The following is a 22666-nucleotide window of genomic DNA, read 5'->3' on the forward strand; positions in this document are numbered from 1 at the left end:
ATGTAGAAGCAGCGCAATCCTGTTCGCGGTTTTATCTTGTATCGTTTCTTATTTAATGAATTATATTGCAACATTTGGTGTTTCAGTCGAATGGTGCTCTGTAATAAGGCCATATAATGTTGCCAAACAGGTAAGATTTGTATTGCACCTGTCTACAAGAAAGTATGATAATACAGCTTTCTTATATTCGTACATGTACGGTAGTCGGGTTAAAGGTTGATGCAAAATCGGCACGCCCCCCTGCTCAGATGCCAAGCGTATTCTTCAATACAGGAAAAATACCGATACTTTGTATTTTTGCAAATTACAGTAAAGCAGCTTTTCACGATGCGTTGAGTATTTAAAGTTGGATGTAACAGGTGCATAACTTTTTATTTTCGATAGTTTGTAAGCTACGCATAATGCTTCAACACAATTTTGTGTACAGTTTTCGCATTTTGCAGATTCAGGTTTTGTGGTTGTCTGCTTGGTCCTTATACTTTAGTGAGTGGCCGACTGAGGATGGACACGGTAGATCGAGTATTTAATAGCCTGGTTGGCCTTTTAAGTGACTGAATTCTGGACCTTATCCAGAATGAGTTATGATTTAAATATGGACACTTATGCGCTGCGCAATTTCAAGTGGGCGTTTGTTGATAGTGCGTGTTGGTGGTGCGCGCATTGTGGACGCGAGGAKCCGTGGGATACATGCAGTGAACAACTGAAAAGGATTCAAAATTAGGTCTGAATTTAGTTGATAATGGACCGAATTTAAACTGGACCATTGGCTAGCTACATGGTTTCCAATTCTGGATAAAAGGCTGCCTGCCAATTGCGTCAAGTGACAGCTCCACTTCTAAGAACTTCACCTTTGTAGTGACTATTATCACATTCCAAATGCATTGATCTTTAAGAACTGGATCCAGTTGTCCAATTTCAACCACACCATTCAGCTGTCACAACGTGTCAACAATATTATGTTAGAAACTGCAATAGGCTGCTAAAATGTAACTATTTTTAGACAGCTGAAATATGTTGTTGATGGCTGGTGACATATTACATTTTTTTTCAACAGGAGGTTCTCGGAAAAAGAAAATCCATATCATCATCCCCTGTACAGTAAAGGACGACCTATATAGGCAGAGTCAAAATGTCCCTCCAGGCAAAACAAGTCAGAGTCCTGGTCCTCAACGATATGGAACAGCTGGGAAGGACACTCTTCCGTCTGGACCAAGGTACCTGGACATTATTTCAATTTTTATGCATGCCTTAGGCTACCATGGTATTGACAATGAGAATAACGTGACAGTTAAGGTGGTATTTAAACATGAGACGTGTAGCAATATTTGCTAGTGTGCTGTTTCTATAGATAGCCCATGGGGACTGGGGAGTGTGGTTGCAGACAGACATGTCCCTCCCTGTATTGTTGCATTGCAGTTTTTGAACATTTTGTTGTTCTTGTGAGGTGAGAGTGTTGCCTTTTTAGTTTAATATAGACCAAATTATTGCATGACTTCAGACATCTGTTGGTCATCCAAGATTTCCAGTATGCAAATGCATCAACGTTTTCTAGATAACACTCACGTTATACATGATCAATAATAGCCTCATCCCAGCCATTATTAATTTTAATTCAATGATATCTGGTAACATGATACTATCATGAGACAAAGCCAACATAGTTTGCTTCCTTAAGAAGAGATTCTGGTTTAGATGATTCGAATAATCTTGTTCATTGTCTAAATTATATGCATAAACCACAACTACAGTTGCACAGCAACAACAGGAAATAGTGGCGATCCAGTATCACTCCACTTCTCCAGTTGAGCAACTGCAGTGTTGCAGTCTCAACCATTCTTGATAAGGCAGCTGCTGCTGAGCTTATCAGCAGAATCTATTTTCAGAGATCAGACAACTCATTGTTATTCCTATATCTATCAATAACTTATAGTCTAGGGCAGGGATGGGCAACTTTAAAGGGGTGGGGGCCACAAAAAATCTGAACTCCTCGTGGGAGGGGGCCGCAGTGGCTCTCGGGTCTGCGTACCTACCCACATTCATACCCACACATGCAGTCAGAGCCGGCCCTAAGTGAAGTATTTTGTTGCCCCCCCCCCCCCCTCTTGACAGTGGAGAGAAGAACTTGAAGTTTTAGAGTTCATTTCTGCAATTGTACATAGTTTGCCATGGGACAGTTGTGATTTTGAAATGTTCGAACTCATTTCATGGAATTCTACTAGTTTTGTCATCGTGGCGGTGAGAAAAATGTGCCGCCCATCCCTGGTCTATGGCAACTAGACTTTAAGGGGTGGTTTAGCAGATTAAGGGGTGCTTTCCACAGATTAAGCCAAGTACTAGACTGAAAAGCAAGCTCAATGGAGAGTTGAAGATTATTTTTAGTCCGGAACTAGGCAAAATATGTGTCTGGGAAACTGGTCCCAAATTTGTTAGCTGGTTCATTAATAGCAATCTCCTTTCTCGCATTTTTGGAGAATGAGTAGCAAATGTTAGTTGAAACGGATTGTAATCCGTTAGTGGTGCATTCAAAAGCATGGCGAAAGGGGGGACGTAACTTGATCCATGTGCCTTGCAGCATACAATCATAGAAATGTATTGTATACTCAGGCCTGTTTGTACTATATGTTTCTTCTAAGGCTTTGAGCTCCAGTTCCGTCTGGGCCCTACTCTCCAGGGAAAACATGTGCATGTGCACACTAACTACCCTGCCCCGGGCAAACACTTTGACCGTCACACCTTCCAGGCCCTGGACTGGCACAACCCCATGGGAAGAGAGGACGACTCTGACAAGTTTTGCACCCTAGACCTACAGATCGCTGGATCATACCAATACTACTTTGGTCACGGGTGAGAGTTAAGCACTATTGTAATAGAGACCAGTATTCATATTGCATTTCTACATGAGCCACAACATCACTGAGCAACTATAGCTTCATGTTGTATGTTCAAGTTGGACCATTGTCCAGATTGTCTTCATATAATAATTTATTGTCCTTATATAATGCTTGATATCACCACTATAAGTAAATATTCTACATGTTTTCACCCCCAGCCATGAGGAGAAGTCAGGYGGTGGCTACATAGTGGTGGACCCTGTGCTGCGTGCCGGTGCTGACAACCACCACGTCCATCTGGACTGTATCACCATCCAGACCTACCTGTCCAAATGCTTGGGACACCTGGATGACTGGCCAGCCAGACTGAGGGTGGCCAAGGAGTCTGGTGAGAGAGAAGGGTGACGTCTTTATGCCAGCCTGCCTTTACGTGTACTTCTCTTCCATCCTTGTCCTGGAGGGATGTCTAGTCTGTGTAGAGCTTTAATTGTTCCAACCCAGGACTAGAATACCTGATTCAACTTATCAACTAGTCATCAACTAAATTAGATGTACAGTATTAGGTGTGTTATGCCTGCAGTTTTCCTGGATCAAGAGCGAAGAATTGTCTTGTAAGTCCGTCATCTCACCAGGAAGTTTGAATCCCATTTAACAGGTTTGGCAGAATTTGTTTTAGGTCACCTACGGACACCAGTTTAGTTCATGATTCCAAGTCAATGTTGACACTACATTTTCATCTTGTCATTTTGCAATATCCCAGGCTTGTCCTCACTTGACAATAGAAAGAGGGTTAGTTTAATCATTAACAAGCTGGTTCCAAAACGCATACTGTATGTAGTAGTAATAACCGTACATGCATTAAAGTAAAATGGAAAGCATAGCTATCATGCCATGCGAGGACGCCATTCCCTGAGTTTTTCATGTGAAACTTAATCAACTAAGTAAACTGAGAACATTTAGCTCCAATGCTTGGATATTAACAAATGCATTTTGTTTGTTTCATAGGCTACAACATGATCCACTTCACCCCACTACAGACTCTAGGGAATTCCAGGTCCTGCTACTCCCTAGCTGACCAACTAAGCCTGAACCCAGAGTTTTCACCACCGGGAAAGAACTACACCTGGACAGAAGTGGGAGATTTGGTGCAGAAACTGAAGAAAGAATGGAATATGATCTGTATTACTGACGTGGTCTACAATCACACAGGTGTGCGTGTGTAGGTGGGACGTGGGGTGAACGTGTGCCTGTGCGTGTGTCTCCCTCTGTTTGGTTGAAGGATCATTGCAACAGCTGCGTATTAGGTTAGAGATGTTGCGTCACAGTCAGTAACTGTGAGGCCATACCTGAAGAGCAGTTCCTCTCAAAGTCCAGAGAAAAAGTACCAGCATTGTCAAAGAGCTAGGCAGGTCTCACAATTCATAGTTTAGCAGTCTTATATCCTTAAATAACCTCTACATCTACAACATTTTTAAAGTCCCAGTCTAGCCAATGTTTGCATACTGCATGTCTCTTACTGAATGTAGACTAGGAAAAGGTCACTAGGAAAAGGCCACAGTGTCTAAAATAATGACGAGTCATGGTCCTCGAGTCTAGAGCGAGCTTTAAAGATGAGTGGCGTGTTAAAAATACCCTCCCTAGATAATTCTGCACCACTTGGTCATGGCTGCTGGTGCACCCAGTCTGTGTGTGTGCAGCCCTGCAGCCAAGCTGTTGCATAACAGAATCTATGTGACTAGCATGCTAAGTTAAAAGAGAATGCTTTCGCTGACTTAAGCTCCTATTGATTAGATGTGTTTTGAATAGAACCTGTGTCAAAGTGGCTCCTTGCCATTGGTTCAGCGGTGGTTTCTTTTGTCTTCAGTGTTTGAGTGTGGGGTTTGCATGGAGGTAGTTGAGTTGTTTTTCTATTGTCTACTAGTTTCTATTSAGGGCAGTTGTATCCTTTATGGTTTACAAGTGTCTGTAATAAGGTTCAGTGTACTGTAGGTAGCCTGCTTCAGAAACCTAGGTAAGGCTTGGAGAGGATGAGGTCTTGAGAGCAGCACTCTATGGCCAAGACCCAGTATTGTGAAAGGTCAGATGGTCAGAGAAACCTTATCTCCATGGCAGCTTAAAGGCCATGTGCTGACTGATGTCCAGAAACCTGCTGAACTCTATGGTCTGTGGTCAGTGCGGCTTACAATGATGTACCAATGGGTCTGCGCTGCTGTGATATGATATAACACTCTGAAATGGTTACCTATGTTAGAGTTCCCCTTTTCTATCATATGTGCGCATATTATAAACAGGCGCACACTATGGTTAGAATGTGTATTATCTGAGAAATAACCTAGATCAAAAGTCAACATTTTCAGTGTTACCATAAAAACAACATATTTTTCATGCAAAAAAAAAAGTCTAGGGTTTATTCGAGTGAAGAGATACCGCTGCCATTTTGGTCATGTGCCCAATGATTATCCCAACGATTATCCTACCACTGATAGAAGGTTAGTTCTCAGGGAGTGTCTGCATAGAATCAATGAACCTTCATTCCCCTCTGTAATATTCCTTGACAAAGGCCTCAATGTCCTCCATAACTGAGAATTTCAGTGTGGTAACTGTTGCTTTGTGCGCTTCCCCTGCCTGTGCAGCCGCCAACAGCCCGTGGATCAAGGAGCATCCTGAGTGTGGCTACAACCTGGTCAACTCCCCCCACCTGAGGTCAGCCTGGGTCCTGGACCGGGCCATATGGCACATGACCTGCAACATGGCTGACGCTAAGTACGCTGCTATGGGCCTCCCCGCCCAGGTCCAAAACGAGGGGCACCTCAATGTGAGTGTCTGAGGTTTACTTTCTCAGCTAGGATTGTGAAATTCCAACCTTCCCAAAATTCCCATGTTTAAAAAAAAATCCTGGTTGAAGGATTCTTGGAATCAGGAGGGAATAAGCAGGAGGGTTAACCACAAACCGGGAACTTAAAGGCCCAGTGCAGTCAAAAATTTGATATTTCTGTGTTTTATATATATTTCCACACTGAGGTTGGAATAAAATTGTGAAAAAGATGATAATCCAGTTTTAGTGTAAGAGCTGTTTGAAGAGACTGCCTGGCATTTCAGCCTGTTTTGGTGAGATGGAGTTTTGGCCTGCCTGGTGACATCACTATGGAGTAAATTTGTCAATAGACCAATAAGAAAGAGTTACAAATCTCTCTACCAATAACATATCATTTTCAGTTTCCCCTCTCCACTCAGACCACTCCCAGACAGTCCTAGCAAAATTCTTACTTGAGAAATTGCTATTTTCTAACAAGCTATTTCTTTTTTACAATTTTAATGAAAACAACCACAGTGCTTAATTGTTATCCAGAAATGATTTGATATTGAGTTAAAAATGGCTGCATTGGACCTTTAAGGAAAGCTTACTTAATTTTTGTTCCCTGGCAACAGCACTATAATGGTGGTCTAGAGTTTTTCCTGGTCATGTCAGATGTGGTCAGGAAAAACTCCAGGGCCTTATACATAACACCTCGTTCGGTTTGTCTTAATGAAATTGTGAGCTCCTTTTGTGAAGACCTAAACCTTTATTTTTTTGTTTTACCTCTCTAAGGCGATCCGCAATGTTTTGTGGGAGCAGGTGTTCCCCAAGGTCAAGCTGTGGGAATTCTTCCAGGTCAAAATCGAGAGCACTGTGGAGGAGTTCAGGACCCTGCTCACAGAAGGTGAGAGCATTCAACTGAGCACTGTTTTTATCTTTCTGTTCATGACATCTGCTGTGTCATTATAATAAATGGTGGGTATTCACAAGGAACCAAAAAGGAAGCAAGCAGGCCAAAACGTGGAGAGACCTACCTACTTAAATGAACTTGTCCAATAAGAAACTCTTGTTTCCGTTGCAAGATGTTTAATACGGTTTGCTATGGTGTGCACTAATGAATATACCTTTGATTTATAAACACCTTATGTCAGAGTGTTGTTCAAAAGAGTAACCATCTCCTCTTCTCATGAGCTCCACCTGTCCAAACTAGAGGTCGACCGATTAATCGGAATGGCCGATTAATTAGGGCCGATTTCAAGTTTTCATAACAATCGGTAATTTTGGACGCCGATTTTTTTTTATTTATATTTATATATATAATATATATATTTTTTTTTTACACCTTTATTTAACTAGGCAAGTCAGTTAAGAACACATTCTTATTTTCAATGACGGCCTAGGAACGGTGGGATAACTGCCTTGTTCAGGGGCAGAAAGACAGATTTTTACCTTGTCAGCTCAGGGATTCAATCTTGCAACCTTACGGTTAACTAGTCCAACGCTCTAACCACCTGCCTCACGAGGAGCCCGCCTGTTACGCGAATGCAGTAAGAAGCCAGGGTAAGTTGCTAGCTAGCATTAAACTTATCTTATAAAAAACAATCAATCAATCAATAATAATCACTAGTTATAACTACACATGGTTGATGATATTACTAGTTTATCTAGCGTGTCYTGCGTTGCATATAATCGATGCAACATGTACCTAACCATAAACATCAATGCCTTTTTAAAAATCAATACACAGAAGTATATATTTTTAAACCTGCATATTTAGCTAAAACAAATCCAGGTTAGCAGGCAATATTAACCAGGTGAAATTGTGTCACTTCTCTTGCGTTCATTGCACGCAGAGTCAGGGTATATGCAACAGTTTGGGCCGCCTGGCTCATTGCGAACTAATTTGCCAGAATTTTACGTAATTATGACATAACATTGAAGGTTGTGCAATGTAACAGGAATATTTAGACTTATGGATGCCACCGTTAGATAAAATACGTAACGGTTCCGTATTTCACTGAAAGAATAAACGTTTTGTTTTTGAGATGATAGTTTCCGGATTCGACCATATTAATGACCTAAGGCTCGTATTTCTGTGTTATGTTATAATTAAGTCTATGATTTGATAGAGCAGTCTGACTGAGCGATGGTAGGCAGCAGCAGGCTCGTAAGCATTCTTTCAAACAGCACTTTCGTGCGTTTGCCAGCAGCTATTGCGCTGTTTATGACTTCAAGCCTATCAACTCCCGAGATTAGGCTGGTGTAACCGATGTTAAATGGCTAGCTAGTTAGCGGGGTGCGCGCTAATAGCGTTTCAAACGTCACTCGCTCTGAGACTTGGAGTAGTTGTTCCCCTTGCTCTGCATGGGAAATGCTGCTTCGAGGGTGGCTGTTGTCGATGTGTTCCTGGTTCGAGCCCAGGTAGCGGCGAGGAGAGGGATGGAAGTTATACTGTTACACTGGCAATACTAAAGTGCCTATAAGAACATCCAATAGTCAAAGGTATATGAAATACAAATCTTATAGAGAGAAATAGTACTATAATTCCTATAATTCCTATAATAACTACAACCTAAAACTTCTTACCTGGGAATATTGAAGACTCATGATAAAAGGAACCACCAGCTTTCATATGTTCTCATGTTCTGAGCAAGGAACTTAAACGTTAGCTTTCGTGTTCATTCAGTATTGTTGTAATTGTCATTATTACAAAAAAATTGAACAAATCGGCCGATTAATCGGTATCGGCTTTTTTGGTCCTTCAATAATCGGTATCGGTGTTGAAAAATCATAATCGGTCGACCTCTAGTCCAAACAGTGACCGTGTATGGATTCGCATGAGAAGTWGAGCCAAGTCACAGTCAAACAGACACCTACCTCCACCTCAGTGGGAGTTTGTCCATGTCTGATGTGAAACAAATGACTCCATAAAAAAGAAACATTATATAAATGAGGAGAAATTGCAAAAGTGTTGTTGATTTATCATTATCCAATGTTCCTTTTTTGGCAGCTATAATTTCTCAGTCAGAGAAATATATTGAGGATATGCTTGAATGTGTTGGTATTGATGAAGTCATTTATATGTTGTGGTATTATGTGATTGGACTCAGGAGCAAAACCAGACCAGAAGAAGACTGGGGGTAAACAGGGACTTAAGATCATCCAGGACCCCATGTTCAGACGGTTCGGAAATAAAGTGGATATGGACTCTGCACTAGAGACCTTTGTGCCTCACAGGTTTGTGTGTGTGTGTGTGTGTGTGTGTGTGATCATGATGAACCGATGGTCATGAGTTCATTGAGTAGATTCTCTTGAATGAATCGATCCCCAAATCTAAAACCAAGTCTCATCCTGCACATTGTCGATTCTTTGTCCCTGTCCAGCCGCAGTCCTCAAGCCATTCTGGAGGCCTGTAACTGGCTGTGGGGGAGATTGGAGGAGATCAATAAAGAGCAGTACCAGCAGATGTTACACCACCAGGAGCAGGTAGGACACACTCCCGCCACCCCCAGCAGTAGCTCTGGTATGTTCCATACGTGTTTCTGGGTAATGTAGTCCGTCCATTTTACAATTCTTTGTTCTGCTTATTTTTTTTCAAACAGGCTGCTAACTGCATCGTGGGAAATGTAGTTTATGAGCGCCTGGCTGACCACGGGCCCAAGCTGGGCCCCGTCACCAGGAAAGACCCTATTGTTACCAGGTATGCTGTGTGTGCTGACTGTATGTAGATTTTAAAAGGCTTGATTAATTAGTTCACTCACATTAATATAAAAACAGATTTAGGAACAGGGTCTAGAGTATTAGGACTGTAATGTCAAAGAAGGAGATTAACTTTATTTCCTGGCATTGAAAAAACGGGGAGTTCCATCTGTGACATCAGCGATTATTTCATGCTAAGCTTATTTAAACAGGAGTGCCTTCCTTAGAGCCTTAGCAGCATGCACATCTAAATACAATTTGGGTCATTTGTTTACACATCTCATTCTGGATACAAATAAATGCTTTTGTATGTTGACAGATACTTCACCTTCCCATTCGAGGAGAAAAGCCTGGAGGATGACCTGACAATGATGGACCAGCCAGACAAGGCCCGTCACTTCCTGGCTCACAACGGCTGGGTGATGGGAGATGACCCTCTTAGGAACTTTGCTGAGCCAGGTCCACACGTTTTATTTTACATTCATTCATTCCTGCCCATTGTGCCGGCTGGCACTTAGGCAGCAACAAAATAATCTTCACTTCTGACGATTTCTCCACTGTGCCCCAGCTCTGGGGATGTTGAAGCTCAGTCAATTGTTTTAAATTATAATAATTCAAACGTGTGCTTTTATCTAGAACAACTTACAATAAGCGCATTCAGCTAAGGAAGATAAAACTTTACGCTCACTCTTTTCTTCAGGGCAAAGACCAGTGTCTCTCTATGGGTCAATGACACGCAAACAGTGTAGCGATGCGTGAACTAGTCACTCTGATTAAGAACAACTGCTATCTTACCAAACATATTTAGCCTAAGTGATATATATGAATATAAAGAAACATTTTTAGTTCAGACTTTAGAAACAAAAAKCTGGAAATAGTGATGCTGGTTCTGTGGTAACCTGATCATTCCACAAGGGGGAGCCAGTGAGATGTAAATATAATTCCCAGTGTTACTAAAGGCCAAGTCTCTGAGAATTTAAAGAAAACAAATGCCTCCATCTTTCCAGGCTCCAACGTGTACATCAGGAGAGAGTTGATCTGCTGGGGCGACAGTGTCAAACTTCGTTACGGCAACAAGCCCGAGGACTGTCCCTACCTGTGGGCCCACATGCAGAAGTACACAGAGATCACGGCCAAGCACTTCGCTGGGGTCCGCCTGGACAACTGTCACTCCACCCCTCTGCATGTCGCTGAGGTACTGTACACAATTCCATTCAGTCTGAGCCATTGAGTTTGTTATTACAATCCATGTAGGCCATGCTATCTATGAAATTCAGAACGTTACTGTATGGCCAATTAATACGATTCAGGTATCTTCCAAGATAATTGATACGGTTGATGTATGAGTAAAGTTAGTGATAATTCGCTGTAAAGTGACAAAACAATGTCATTACTGAAACCACTCTCCTTCCGTAGCACATGCTGTCTGCAGCCAGGGCGGTCAGGCCCAACCTGTATGTAATCGCTGAGCTCTTTACGGGCAGCGAGCTCATTGACAATGTGTTTGTTAACCGCCTGGGGATAACCAGTCTTGTCAGAGGTACCGGACGTTGACATGTAGTAGATACAGCACTGGAGTGGTGGGGGTTAAATCCCAGGTTACACTTTATTTGACGTATCTGGTGTTTACTAGACATTCCATTGAAAATGTTTATTTAAATGACATAATAATTGCACTATTGAGATTTAATTGAAAAACAGATATATTTGTAACATCTGGTACCAGTTTCTTCAAAGCATATACCAGAAAGTATCGTTGGTTACAACATCATTTTTGAGTAAACACCAAATACCATCTTAGGACTGTAAAATAAAGTGTTACCAAAAACGTTTTGTTTTGGCATGACACTAAATCTAGTCTCTGTTTTTGTCTCTTTCTGTGTGTCTCTYTAATATCTCCCATTTACAACCCTCATTTCATCATTCCTATACCTCACTTTACATACTATCTCGCTCTCTGCTAAAAAAAATTGCATTAAACATATCACCTTTCTTTTACTCCTGGTCTAAACACCTCATTGACCTTTATCATTGGCATCCTCCTCACCCCTTTATCGGTTCCCTTCTCATATTTCTGTCTCTTTGTTTGGTTTGGTGTTTGGCATGTTTTCTTTTGAACCTTGAACCCCCCCATGACCCCTCTTCCATACTAACCTGCTWTCCTGCTTAGCTTCGCCGTACCTCCCTACATTTCGACTTCTTCTCCCTCTCCCTCTCCTTCCTCTACCCCCACCCTCTCTGTGCTTTAACCCACCGTTGACTGACCTGTGGATGTGGACATGTAGTACATGTTGGACGTGGCTCGTGTGTTGAGGCCCAGTCTGTACGTGGTGGCTGAGCTGTTCACGGGCAGCGAGGACCTGGACAATGTCTTTGTGACTAAGCTAGGCATTACCTCGCTCATCAGAGGTAGGATTGCACACCACTAGCTTGGTCCCAGAATGGTTTGTGCCGTCTTGCCAACTCCTTTGGTTCTTGTCATTAATGACCATAGGAGTTGGTAAGACACCACAAACAGATCTGAGACCAGGTTAACGCATCACTGCATCTGTGAATGAAACATTGTACCAACGGGTGTTCTCAATTCCTGCATGTTGACACCATTGTATGTGATTGAAAAGACTACAAACTAATACAGTGGTGTAACTGTGAACCCCTCCCTCTCCCTCCCTTCCTGGCCCCTCCAGAGGCAATGAGTGCAGGGGACAGTCACGAGGAGGGCAGACTTGTGTACAGGTACGGAGGGGAGCCCGTCGGGGCCTTCGTCCAGCCCAGCCTCCGCCCCCTGGTGCCCAGCATCGCCCACGCCATGTTCCTGGACGTCACCCACGACAACGAGTGCCCCATCCAGGTACTTTATTCTTAGCCTATCCTTGAGTTCCGCTATTCAGGTACATCACAGTGTTATAGTGGCCATTGCTATTTCATTGCTGTAAATAAAATATCTAGGCACTATTTCAATATGCACAATAGCTGGCGTACTACTGCTTAGAATGAAGCAATTATATTGGCCATGCATTCTAAGTGGTATGCTATTGTGTGCATTGCAGGAAAGTTCTCCTGCAACAAGGTGATCTGTAGGGGCTTCACACTGTTGAGAGCCTGGTTGATTTCAGTATGAACTTTTGGTTTAATTCCAGTACAATATGAAACTCCAGTGAGGTGTGTGTGCTGTCTCCATGTTCACTCTCTGGGAACATTTCCCCTAGTGGGAAAAAAAAGAGACAACCACAAACCTTGGTGTGTGTCAATTCCTTTGTTGTTGTCTATGTTCCAGCTCCGCTCTGCGTACGACTCGCTCCCCAGTTCTGCCATCGTCTCAATGGCCTGCTGTTGCTCTGGCAGCACCAGGGGATATGATGAGATGGTGCCTCACCAGGTAACTCTCACACCTTTTCTTGGTCATAACAGTATAATGACTTTTAGACAGATATTTGTATATCTTAAATGCATATACACCACTATAACGTCACAATATCTTAAATCACTTTAAGTATAAAACCAAGGAGTTTAGAATGATGGTAACTAGTTACCCCTGGTATCATATGTAGAACTTCAGGAAATGAGATTTATAACTGCAACATTTCTCTCCGGCCCATAGCAACATTTGTAGAATTGCAGGAMATTATGTTTAAAACTGCAAAATGTTCTCTACGCCAATATGAGGGGTGTGAATATTTTTTGTTGTTGTTTTTTAAAATCTTTATTTAACTAGGCAAGTCAGGTAAGAACAAATTCTTATTTACAATGATGCCTAGGAACAGTGTGTTAACTGCCTTGTTCAGCGGCAGAACAACAGATTTTTACCTTGTCAGTTCGGGGACTAGTAACTCTTTCGGTTACTAGTCCAACGCTCTAACCACTAGGCTACCTGCCGTGGGGGTTTGTTACTATGCCGATTTTAAATGACAATATCCATCCGGACCTTTGCCATCTAGGAAATTTGTGGGACTGGACCTTCTCAAATAGTATTTGAGTWCCGCTGCCTGGACTAGGCTCTTTAGTGACCATCTCCTGCCTGGACTAGACTCTTTAGTGACCATCTCTCCTGCCTGGACTAGACTCTTTAGTGACCATCTCCTGCCTGGACTACTCTTAGTGACCATCTCCCCTGCCTGGACTAGACTCTTTAGTGACCATCTCTCCTGCCTGGACTAGACTCTTTAGTGACCATCTCCTGCCTGGACTAGACTCTTTAGTGACCATCTCTCCTGCCTGGACTAGACTCTTTAGTGACCATCTCCCCTGCCTGTCTGCCTGTAGATCTCAGTGGTCAAGGAGGAGCGTTTCTACCCCAAGTGGAACCCTGAAGCCAAGGCCTCGTCACCCGGGGAGGTCAACCTGAAGACGGGTATCATCGCTGGCAAGCTGGCCCTCAACAAAATGCACCAGGAACTGGCTTCCAAGGGCTTCAACCAGGTGGGTGTGTGGGGGAATGGGTGTTCGTCTGACTCAATCCCAAACCAATTCCTCGCCCATATCCATAGTCCTTTGAATGGGTATTGGCAACATGGTGAATGGTAATTGTAGACTGGATTAAATAGATATGACATAGCAGTTACTCCTATTTAGTCCTTTGACATGTGAAGAGTCGTCGATAATAACCAAAGGATCATTTTAGCATTGGCCCTACAGTATTCAGGTCAGTATGTGTGTGTGAATGTGGAAATGTATTTGCCTGATAAAAGTTGTTTGTAACACTGCTTGTCCCCTGGCCCTCTCCTAGGTGTACGTTGACCAGGTGGACGAGGACATTGTGGCGGTGACGCGTCACTGTCCCAGCACCCACCAGTCTGTGGTGGCCGTGTGTCGCACTGCCTTCCACAACCCCAAACACCACCAGTACAGGAAGGAGGTTCCACCCATGTTTATCCCTGGTGTGATGCTTCACTGTTACCATAAACAGGACACTGTCCTCAGAATGGGTTATCTATAGAAATACAATTATAGTTGAGTGGCCTATGTCATTCATCTTCAGAACTCTAGAATGTGCTGATAATGGCAGCCATCTTAGTCAGGGATAATTTAAAACCAGTATTTAAACACTACTRACCTGGATGCACCTACTATTTTAACACAATCCCCTTCATCTCTCTCCATCTCCAGGTAAAATTGAGGAGGTCATTCTGGAGGCGCGTATCATTGACCGGCAAGCCGGCACCTACAAGAAATGCGAGAAGTACATCAACGGCATGCCGGAGTACACCGTGGAGATTAAGGAGCACATCCAGGTAGTGTGACGCTAGGAACGTGGGTAATAATTAGTTGTTTAGGCCTCCTGTCACAATGGGCTTGAGCAGTAAAGATCGCCTTGTGACAAATATTTCCTCTCAAACCAAACATATCCATTTTCAGACTGGGTCTTGAAAAACAAGAAGCTTTCAGTGGCATCTGGTTACATTTCACAAGCTGGTATTGTGTCTGTATTCTGTCTGGAATGTTTGTCAGTTTCTATTGAATGCCATTTAGTTCACTGTGCATTTGGAAAATATTCAGATCCCTTGACTTTTTCCACATTTTGTTACGTTACAGCCTTATTCTAAAATGTATGAAAAATAAAATCCTCCTCAATCTACACACAATATTTGGTTTTATAGACCAGTAAAAGCCGATTCATAATTGTCCTCAACTCTCCTCTCAATCGCCCATTGTGGACCTTCATACTGTTTTATGTGGTAGTGAAACATTATTCACCCCTGGTCTTCTGTGTCCCCTGTCACCCCAGCTGAAAGATAGTGGCGTTGTAAAACACGCAGGCGTGACGTCTAAGGGCAGCAGTGAGTTTGTCCAGGAGATCATCTTCGAGCGCCTCACCCCTGGCAGCGTCATCGCCTTCAGGTCAGAGGTCATGATGAGCAGACCAATATATACACCCATTAAATAGAATTTCAAAGCATAGTCTACTGTAACACACACCAATGAGGGATATTCTCTGGCCAGTTTGTCCCCCTATTGTACACTGTTGTTTAGCCCCTATTGTCCACTCACAACTCACAGATAATACTGTTGACTCTGCACCCCTTCGATAGCTCAGTTGGTAGAGCAGAGGACTGTAGGTAAATAGCAGTGGTCCTTAGGTCGCTGGTTCAAATCTGTCTCGAAGAAAGAAACCTTACCCTCTAGCTTTTGGCTGACTTCATGGCAGAAATCCAGGAATCTCTCCAGCCTTGAAGAGCCTGTACAGTATGTCTCCTAGCCTGGCCCAAAATCGGTTAGGTTGGGGGATTGTGGACGCCAGGTCATCTGATGCAGCACTCATCACTCTCCTTCTTGGTAAAATAGCCATTACACAGCCTGGAGGTGTGTTGGATCATTGTCCTGTGGAAAAACAAATGATAGTCCCACTAAGCCCAAACCAGATGGGATGGCGTATCACTGCAGAATGCTGTGGTAGCCATGCTGGTTAAGTGGGCCTTGAATTCTAAATAAATCACAGACTGTGTCACCAGCAAAGCACCCCCACACCATAACACATCGTCCTCCATGCTTTTTGGAACAAACCACTCGATTTTGTCTCKGTGTTATATTGGCATCGAACATGTCACCCTCCCTARGAGAGGGGGTAACCTTGATAATTTATTGTTAAAACGAGAGGCTGCCTGGGTCTTTAATTTAAAGACCCTTGCTCCCTTCGGTCTCAACGTAGACTTTGATCTGAAGCTATTCTTATGATTATTGTGACTTTTGCCATTTGTAATTGTTTGTAAGCTTGTGTAGTCTAAAATGAATCTATGATCATATGCAATCCATTTGTATTTTGTATGCTGTTCTTTGTATGCCATTTTAATATTTGAGAATTAACCAATGATATTAGGCCATACTTGGCCATGATTACGACACCTGTGTGTCTTTTGACACTATATAAACGAGTCACCCTGCAGTGTTTGTGATTATACCCTGATGAAGACAGCTTGCCTGTCGAAAMGTTAAGTGTGAAATACACATGCAGAGATCATCCGTTCACCCACAGCATCTCACAAAGACATTGCGGTTGGAACCAAAAATCTCCAATTTGGACTCCAGACCAAAGGACACATTTCCACCAGTCTAATGTCCATTTCTCGTGTTTGTTGGYCTAAGCAATTCTCTTATTATTATTGGTGTCCTTTAGTAGTGGTTTCATTGCAGCATTTTGACCATGAAGGCCTGACCACCGCAGTTTCCTCTGAACAGTTGATGTTGAGATGTGTCTGTTACTTGAACTCTGTGAAGCATTTATTTGGGCTGCAATTTCTGTGGCTGGTAACTCTAATGAACTAATCCTCTGCAGCAGAGGTAACTCTGGGTCTTCCATTCCTGTGGCGGTCCTCATGAGAGCCAGTTTCATCATAGCGCTAGATGGTTTTTGCGACTGCATCTGAAGAAACTTTCAAAGTTCTTTATGTTCTGTATTGACTGGCCTTCATGTCTTAAAGTAATGATGGACTGTCGTTTCTCTTTGCTTATTTGAGCTGTTCTTGCCATAATATGAACTTGGTCTTTTACCAAATAGGGATATCTTCTGTATACCTTGTCACAACACAACTGATTGGCTCAAACACATTAAGAAGGAAAGAAATTCCAAAATTAACTTTTAAGAAGGCACACCTGTTAATTGAAATGCATTCCAGGTGATTACCTCATGAAGCTGGTTGAGAGAATGCCAAGAGTGTGCAAAGCTGTCATCAAGGCAAAGGGTGGCTATTTGAAGAATCTCAAATATAAAATATTTTTGATTTGTGTAACACTTTTTTGGTTACTACATGATTCCATATGTGTTATTTCATAGTTTTGATGTCTCCACTATTAAAGAAAAACCCTTGAATGAGTAGGTGTTCTAAAACTTTTGACTGGTAGTGTATATGTGTTTCCCTCACCAGGGTGAGTCTGGACCCTAAGGCCCAGGAGCTGGTGGGAGTCATCAGACATCACCTGATCCAATTCAGCCCCAAGTACAAGCCTGGCAGTCTGCCTGACCAGCACACACCAACCATACTGGAGACACCACTGGCACAGTGAGTATACATCACACAAAAACACGCAAATGTACCGTTACACACACACACACACTGCATTGCAAACACATACAGTGCATTCATGAAAGTTATCAGGCTTCACTTTTTCCACATTTTGTTACATTACAGCCTTATTCTAAAATGGATTAAACCATTTTTTTCCTGCGTCAATCTACACACTACCCCATAATGACAGCGAAAACAGGTTTTTAGAAATTTTTGCAAATGTATTAAAAAGAAAAAACATAAATATCACATTTACATAAGTATTCAGACCCTTTGCTATGAGACTCAAAACTGAGCTCAGGTGCATTGTGTGTCCGTTGATCATCCTTGAGATGTTTCTAGAACTTGATTGGAGTCCACCTGTGGTACATTCAATTGATTGGACATGATTTGGAAAGGCACACACCTGTCTATGTAAGGTTCCACAGTTGACAGCGCATGTCAGAGCAAAAACCAATGCATGAGGTTGAAGGATTTGTCCGTGGAGATCCAAGACAGGATTGTGTAGAGGCACAGATCTGGGGAAGGGTACCAAAAAAGTTCTGCAGCATTGAAGGTCCCCAAGAACACTGTGGCCTCCATCATTCTTAAATGGAAGAAGTTTGGAGACTCTTCCTAGAGCTGGCTGCCTGGCCAAACTGAGCAATCAGGGGAGAATGGCCTTGGTCAGGGAGGTGACCAAGAACCTGATGGTCACTCTGACAGAGTTCCTCGTATGGAGGTGGAAGAAACTTCCAGGAGGACCACCATCTCTGTAGCACTCCACCAATCAGGCCTTTATGGTAGAGTGGCCAGACAGAAGCCACTCCTCAGTAAAAGTCACATGACATCCCGCTTGGAGTTTACCAAAAGGAACCTAAATGACTCTCAGACCATGAGAAACAAGATTCTCTGGTCTGATGAAACCAAGATTGAACTCTTTGGCCTGAATGCCAAGCGTCCCGTCTGGAGGAAACCTGGCACCAYCCCTACGGTGAAGCATGGTGGTGGCAGCATCATGCTGTGTGGATGTCTTTCAGCAGCAGGGACTGGGAGACTAGTTAGGATCGAGGGAAAGATGAACGGAGATGAAAACCTGCTCCAGAGCACTCAAGACCTCAGACTGGGGACAACAAAAATGGCTGTGCAGCGACGCTCCCCATCCAACCTGACAGAGCTTGAGAGGATCTGCAGAGAAGAATGGGAGAAACTCCCCAAATACAGGTGTGCCAAGCTTGTAGTGTCATACCCAAGAAGACTCAAGGCTGTAATCGCTGCTTAAACAAAGTATTTTTTATTTATTTTTTATTTCACCTTTATTTAACCAGGTAGGCCAGTTGAGGACAAGTTCTCATTTACAACTGCAACCTGGCATGGGTATAGGGTACTGAGTATAGGGTCTGAATACTTATATAAATGTGTTATTTCAGTTATTCAAAATCTGGTTTTGCTGTGCCATTATGGGGTATTGTGTGTAGATCTATGAGGGGGGGAAAAACTATTTAATCAATTTTAGAATAAGGCTTTAACGTAACAAAGTTTGGAAAAACTGAAGGTCTGAATAGTTTCCGAATTCACTCACCAAGTGTATTGGAAAAGCGTTACGCTTACAATGGCTTGAAAGGTATAGTATGTTTGGTTTTTCCTGGTAGCTATATATTTGTATAGTGATGAATTGTGTCCATACAGTATGTGTTGAAATACTGATCAGCAGGGCTCTGTAGTCTCCAGTTGTGCTCTCAGGTGGGTGTGTTCTAATGTTATGTGACTCCATCTTCTATCCCCATTCAGGATCATGTCTAAGCTGACTCTGGGCGACATGAACATGCTGCTGTTCCGCTGTGACTCTGAGGAACAGGAGGACGGAGGAGGCTGCTACAACATCCCTTCCTGGACCAGCTTCAAGTACGGTGGCCTGCAAGGTACAGTAAAAAAAATACATGTATTTAACCTTTATTAACGAGGCAAGTCAGTTAAGAACAAATTCTTATTTACAATGATGTCCTACTGTACACCAGCCAAACCCGGACGATGCTGGGCCAAATGTGCCCCGCCCTATGGGACTCCCAATCACGGCTGGTTGTGATACAGCCTGGATTCGAACCAGGGTGTCTGTAGTGACGCCTCAAACACTGAGATGCAGTGCCTTAGACCGCTGCGCCACTCGGGAGCCCAATTTTGCCCCAGTGCACAGTGAGGTGGTCCAGTCAGCACCAGGATTGGGGTCAATTCCATTTCAATTCGGTCAATTCAGAGTAAATTGGAATTTTACAGTTTACTTCCTGAATTGACTGATTTGATCCTAACCCTGGTCAGCACACATTGTGGAAGTTGCCCCAACCACTGATACAGGGTCAGATATTTTTCCATCCCCCACAATGGTTAAGGTTAGGATTTGAGTTGGTTAGCTCATCCTAGTGCTGTGTCTACAAGCAGCTATACACATATTGTTGAATGTCTAAATTGAATGACTTAGACATTGAAAACGTCTAACGTCATTGTTTTCATGCAGGTCTTCTGTCAGTGATGGCGGACATTCGTCCCAAGAACGACCTTGGCCACCCGGTGTGTGACAACCTGAGACAGGGGGACTGGATGATCGACTACGTCAGTAACAGGCTGGTGTGCCACAGTGGCGCTCTAGGAGAGGTGAGCGGTTTGAGTGACAGTAATTTAAACTGAATGAATGAATCCCATTTAGATTTTTTATAGGCCTAATGATGGTAAGAAGTAACAAACAAGATGGTCTGAACTTGACAATGATTATTGTAAATAGAAATTAATCCTACAACTCAGCCCAGCTAAGGTCTAAGACCTGAGTTTTAAATCAACCACTGTGGTAGCAGTATGATAATAGGAAGATGATTATCATCATTGTCACCATTTTCCGTTGTCATAATTTTAGAGTTTGGTGTTATCCAGATAACATGTGTTGTTTCCAGGTGGGGAAGTGGCTCAAGGCGATGTTCCATTATCTGAAGCACATCCCTCGCTATCTCATCCCCTGCTACTTTGATGCCATTTTAGTGGGAGTCTACACCACRGCTCTTGACACCACCTTCAACAAGATGTCCAGGTACAAATTTAGGATCTTAATTTGATCACCCTGTTGCAGGAAATGCAAACCTCTAGTGTATTCAAGGTTTAAAAAGGATTCTAAAGTTTGTAATTTACACTTAAACATTTCAGACTTGATTTGCTCTAATTATATAAGCCACAAAATAAATCAGATTTCCTGAAGCTGCAGGATGATTTTCCTCCTGTGAGAAACTGGTCAAATTAAAATCTTGCACCTGGATGTCTCACATAAACAACCCTATAAGGTTTCTCTCAAACCCAACATACATTGAGGAAATTATGCAATAGAAGAATGGAATATTCTTAAATGATTAGATTTASTGAGAATATCTGTATTAAAAAAGGCCCTRCACCTTTAAGGRTATTTGTGCTGAAACCCAGAACCATACCATTAAATGTTTTTGACAGCATCTTTTAACCTCTCCTTTTTTACAACATATGTGTTTTCTCGTGGTGTCTTCAGTTTTGTCCAGTAATGGTGCACAATTTTTTTATGTAAAATCATGTTTTTCATCTGGTTTCTGTCTCTTTCAGTTTTGTCCAGAACGGCTCGACCTTTGTCAAACTGCTGGCCCTGGGCTCTGTCCAGATGGGTGGTGTGGGCAGTTTCCCGGCTCTGCCCCCCTTATCCCTGGAACTACCCGACGTCCCCTACCGCCTCAACAAGGACACTGGCAAGAAGGAGCAGTGCTGCGTCTCCCTGGCCGCAGGTYTGCCTAGCAACAACCTATTTCTATTATATATTCTATTCTACTTCTGGAAACAGTAGTTGGATGCCAACCTAATAACCATAATTCTTCTGTTGATATTCACGAAACCAATAAGTGGTGTTTAAGTCTATTGTTGGTCAGCAAAATGGTCTATTGTAGTCAGTCGCTTGGTATTTTTAAGCTGACACAATTCTACAAGCTTCAGTCCAATCCAGTAGCTGTCAGCTGACAAAGTCCTATTTGTATCTCGGTACCATTTTGAGAATTGGAGTTTGAATTTCAGCTGCATTTGAACGTCTTCTTCCTTTATTCATCTCTACCTTCCTGTTTCACAGGTCTGCCTCACTTCTCCTCTGGAATCTTCCGCTGCTGGGGCCGAGACACCTTCATCGCTCTGCGTGGACTCATGCTGGTCACTGGTCGTCACCTGGAGGCTAGGTGTGTATTTTGTCTGTACTGTAGTAGTATCCAAATTGAACTTCTTAGCTATTAGAAAAGATATAACCAGTGGTGTAAAGTATTTAAGTGAAAATACTTTAGAGTACTACTTAAGTAGTTTTTTGAGGGTATCTGTACTTTACTATCTATGTTTTTGACAACTTTTACTTTTACTTCACTACATTCTTCAAGAAAATAATGTTATTTTTCCTGCATATATTTTCCCTGACACCCGAAAGTACCATTTTGAATGCTTAGAAGGACAGGAAAATTGTGAAATTCACGCACTTATCAAGAGAATATCCCTTGTCATCCMTACTGCATCTGATCTGATGGACTCACTAAACACACATGATTGTTTGTAAATTCTGTCTGTGCCCGTGGCTATCCGTAAATTAAAAAAAACAAGAAAATGATGGAGTCTGGTTTGCTTAATATAAGGAATTTAAAATGATTTATACTTTTAATTTGAATACTTAAGTATCTTTTAGCAATTACATTTACTTTTGATACTTAAGTATATTTAAAACCAAATACTTTTAGACTTTTACTAAAGTAGTATTTTACTGGATGATTTTCACTTGAGTCATTTTCTATTGAGGTGTATTTTCCTTTTTTTAATGACAATTGGGTACTTTTTCCACCACTGGATATTACACTGGAGTACAGTTGATATATTAATTGAATGTCTCTTTTTCCTACAGAAACATCATCCTGGCATTTGCAGGCACCCTGAGACACGGTCTTATCCCCAACCTGTTGGGCGAGGGCATCTGTGCCCGCTTCAACTGCCGTGATGCCGTGTGGTGGTGGCTGCAGTGCATCCAGGATTACTGTACCTTGGTGCCTGAGGGCATTGCCATCCTCCGCTGCCCTGTGGTCAGGATGTACCCCCGTGACGACTCTGAGCCCCAGGCCCCTGGCACTCCGGTAGGTCATATCTATACACGTTTCATCCCTCTCTCTCTCACACACACACCCACGTGTACACATCAGACACGAACACAAATGCATAAACACATACATACATACACACTCTCCATCGCTCTCTCTTTCCCACCCACACACTCTCACATGCACAAATATAGACACACATATCCATAAACACATACAGGTCCACACACACATACAGTG

The 22666-nt window shown here is 42.6% G+C and overlaps 1 protein-coding gene across 4 annotated transcripts in view; it reads left to right on the forward strand.

Annotated features, from left to right (window-relative positions):
* The first annotated feature begins 268 nt into the window (after positions 1-268).
* Positions 269-22666, forward strand: part of agla (amylo-alpha-1, 6-glucosidase, 4-alpha-glucanotransferase a) — a 29275-nt gene continuing 6877 nt past the window's right edge. Inside the window, exons 1-26 of one of the 4 annotated variants that reach the window (XM_024009253.2) lie at positions 269-359; positions 1055-1214; positions 2634-2844; positions 3050-3219; positions 3837-4040; positions 5465-5646; positions 6421-6532; positions 8739-8865; positions 9012-9114; positions 9231-9328; positions 9647-9786; positions 10335-10522; positions 11613-11736; positions 12015-12178; positions 12605-12706; positions 13591-13746; positions 14054-14204; positions 14434-14558; positions 15053-15165; positions 17187-17321; positions 19098-19228; positions 19819-19955; positions 20249-20382; positions 20919-21094; positions 21430-21532; positions 22237-22462. In XM_024009253.2, coding sequence (XP_023865021.1) covers positions 1130-1214; positions 2634-2844; positions 3050-3219; positions 3837-4040; positions 5465-5646; positions 6421-6532; positions 8739-8865; positions 9012-9114; positions 9231-9328; positions 9647-9786; positions 10335-10522; positions 11613-11736; positions 12015-12178; positions 12605-12706; positions 13591-13746; positions 14054-14204; positions 14434-14558; positions 15053-15165; positions 17187-17321; positions 19098-19228; positions 19819-19955; positions 20249-20382; positions 20919-21094; positions 21430-21532; positions 22237-22462 — 3597 coding nt within the window. In that variant the 5' untranslated portion in view covers positions 269-359; positions 1055-1129. Of the gene's footprint in view, positions 360-620; positions 722-832; positions 853-1054; positions 1215-2633; positions 2845-3049; positions 3220-3836; positions 4041-5464; positions 5647-6420; positions 6533-8738; positions 8866-9011; positions 9115-9230; positions 9329-9646; positions 9787-10334; positions 10523-10743; positions 10868-11612; positions 11737-12014; positions 12179-12604; positions 12707-13590; positions 13747-14053; positions 14205-14433; positions 14559-15052; positions 15166-17186; positions 17322-19097; positions 19229-19818; positions 19956-20248; positions 20383-20918; positions 21095-21429; positions 21533-22236; positions 22463-22666 lie in introns of those variants that run through there. The other 3 variants (XM_024009255.2, XM_024009256.3, XM_024009254.2) reach the window with 3 other exon arrangements.

The sequence above is a fragment of the Salvelinus sp. IW2-2015 genome, linkage group LG19 (genome assembly GCF_002910315.2).
Source record: "Salvelinus sp. IW2-2015 linkage group LG19, ASM291031v2, whole genome shotgun sequence".
In the NCBI taxonomy this organism is placed as follows: Eukaryota; Metazoa; Chordata; class Actinopteri; order Salmoniformes; family Salmonidae; genus Salvelinus; species Salvelinus sp. IW2-2015.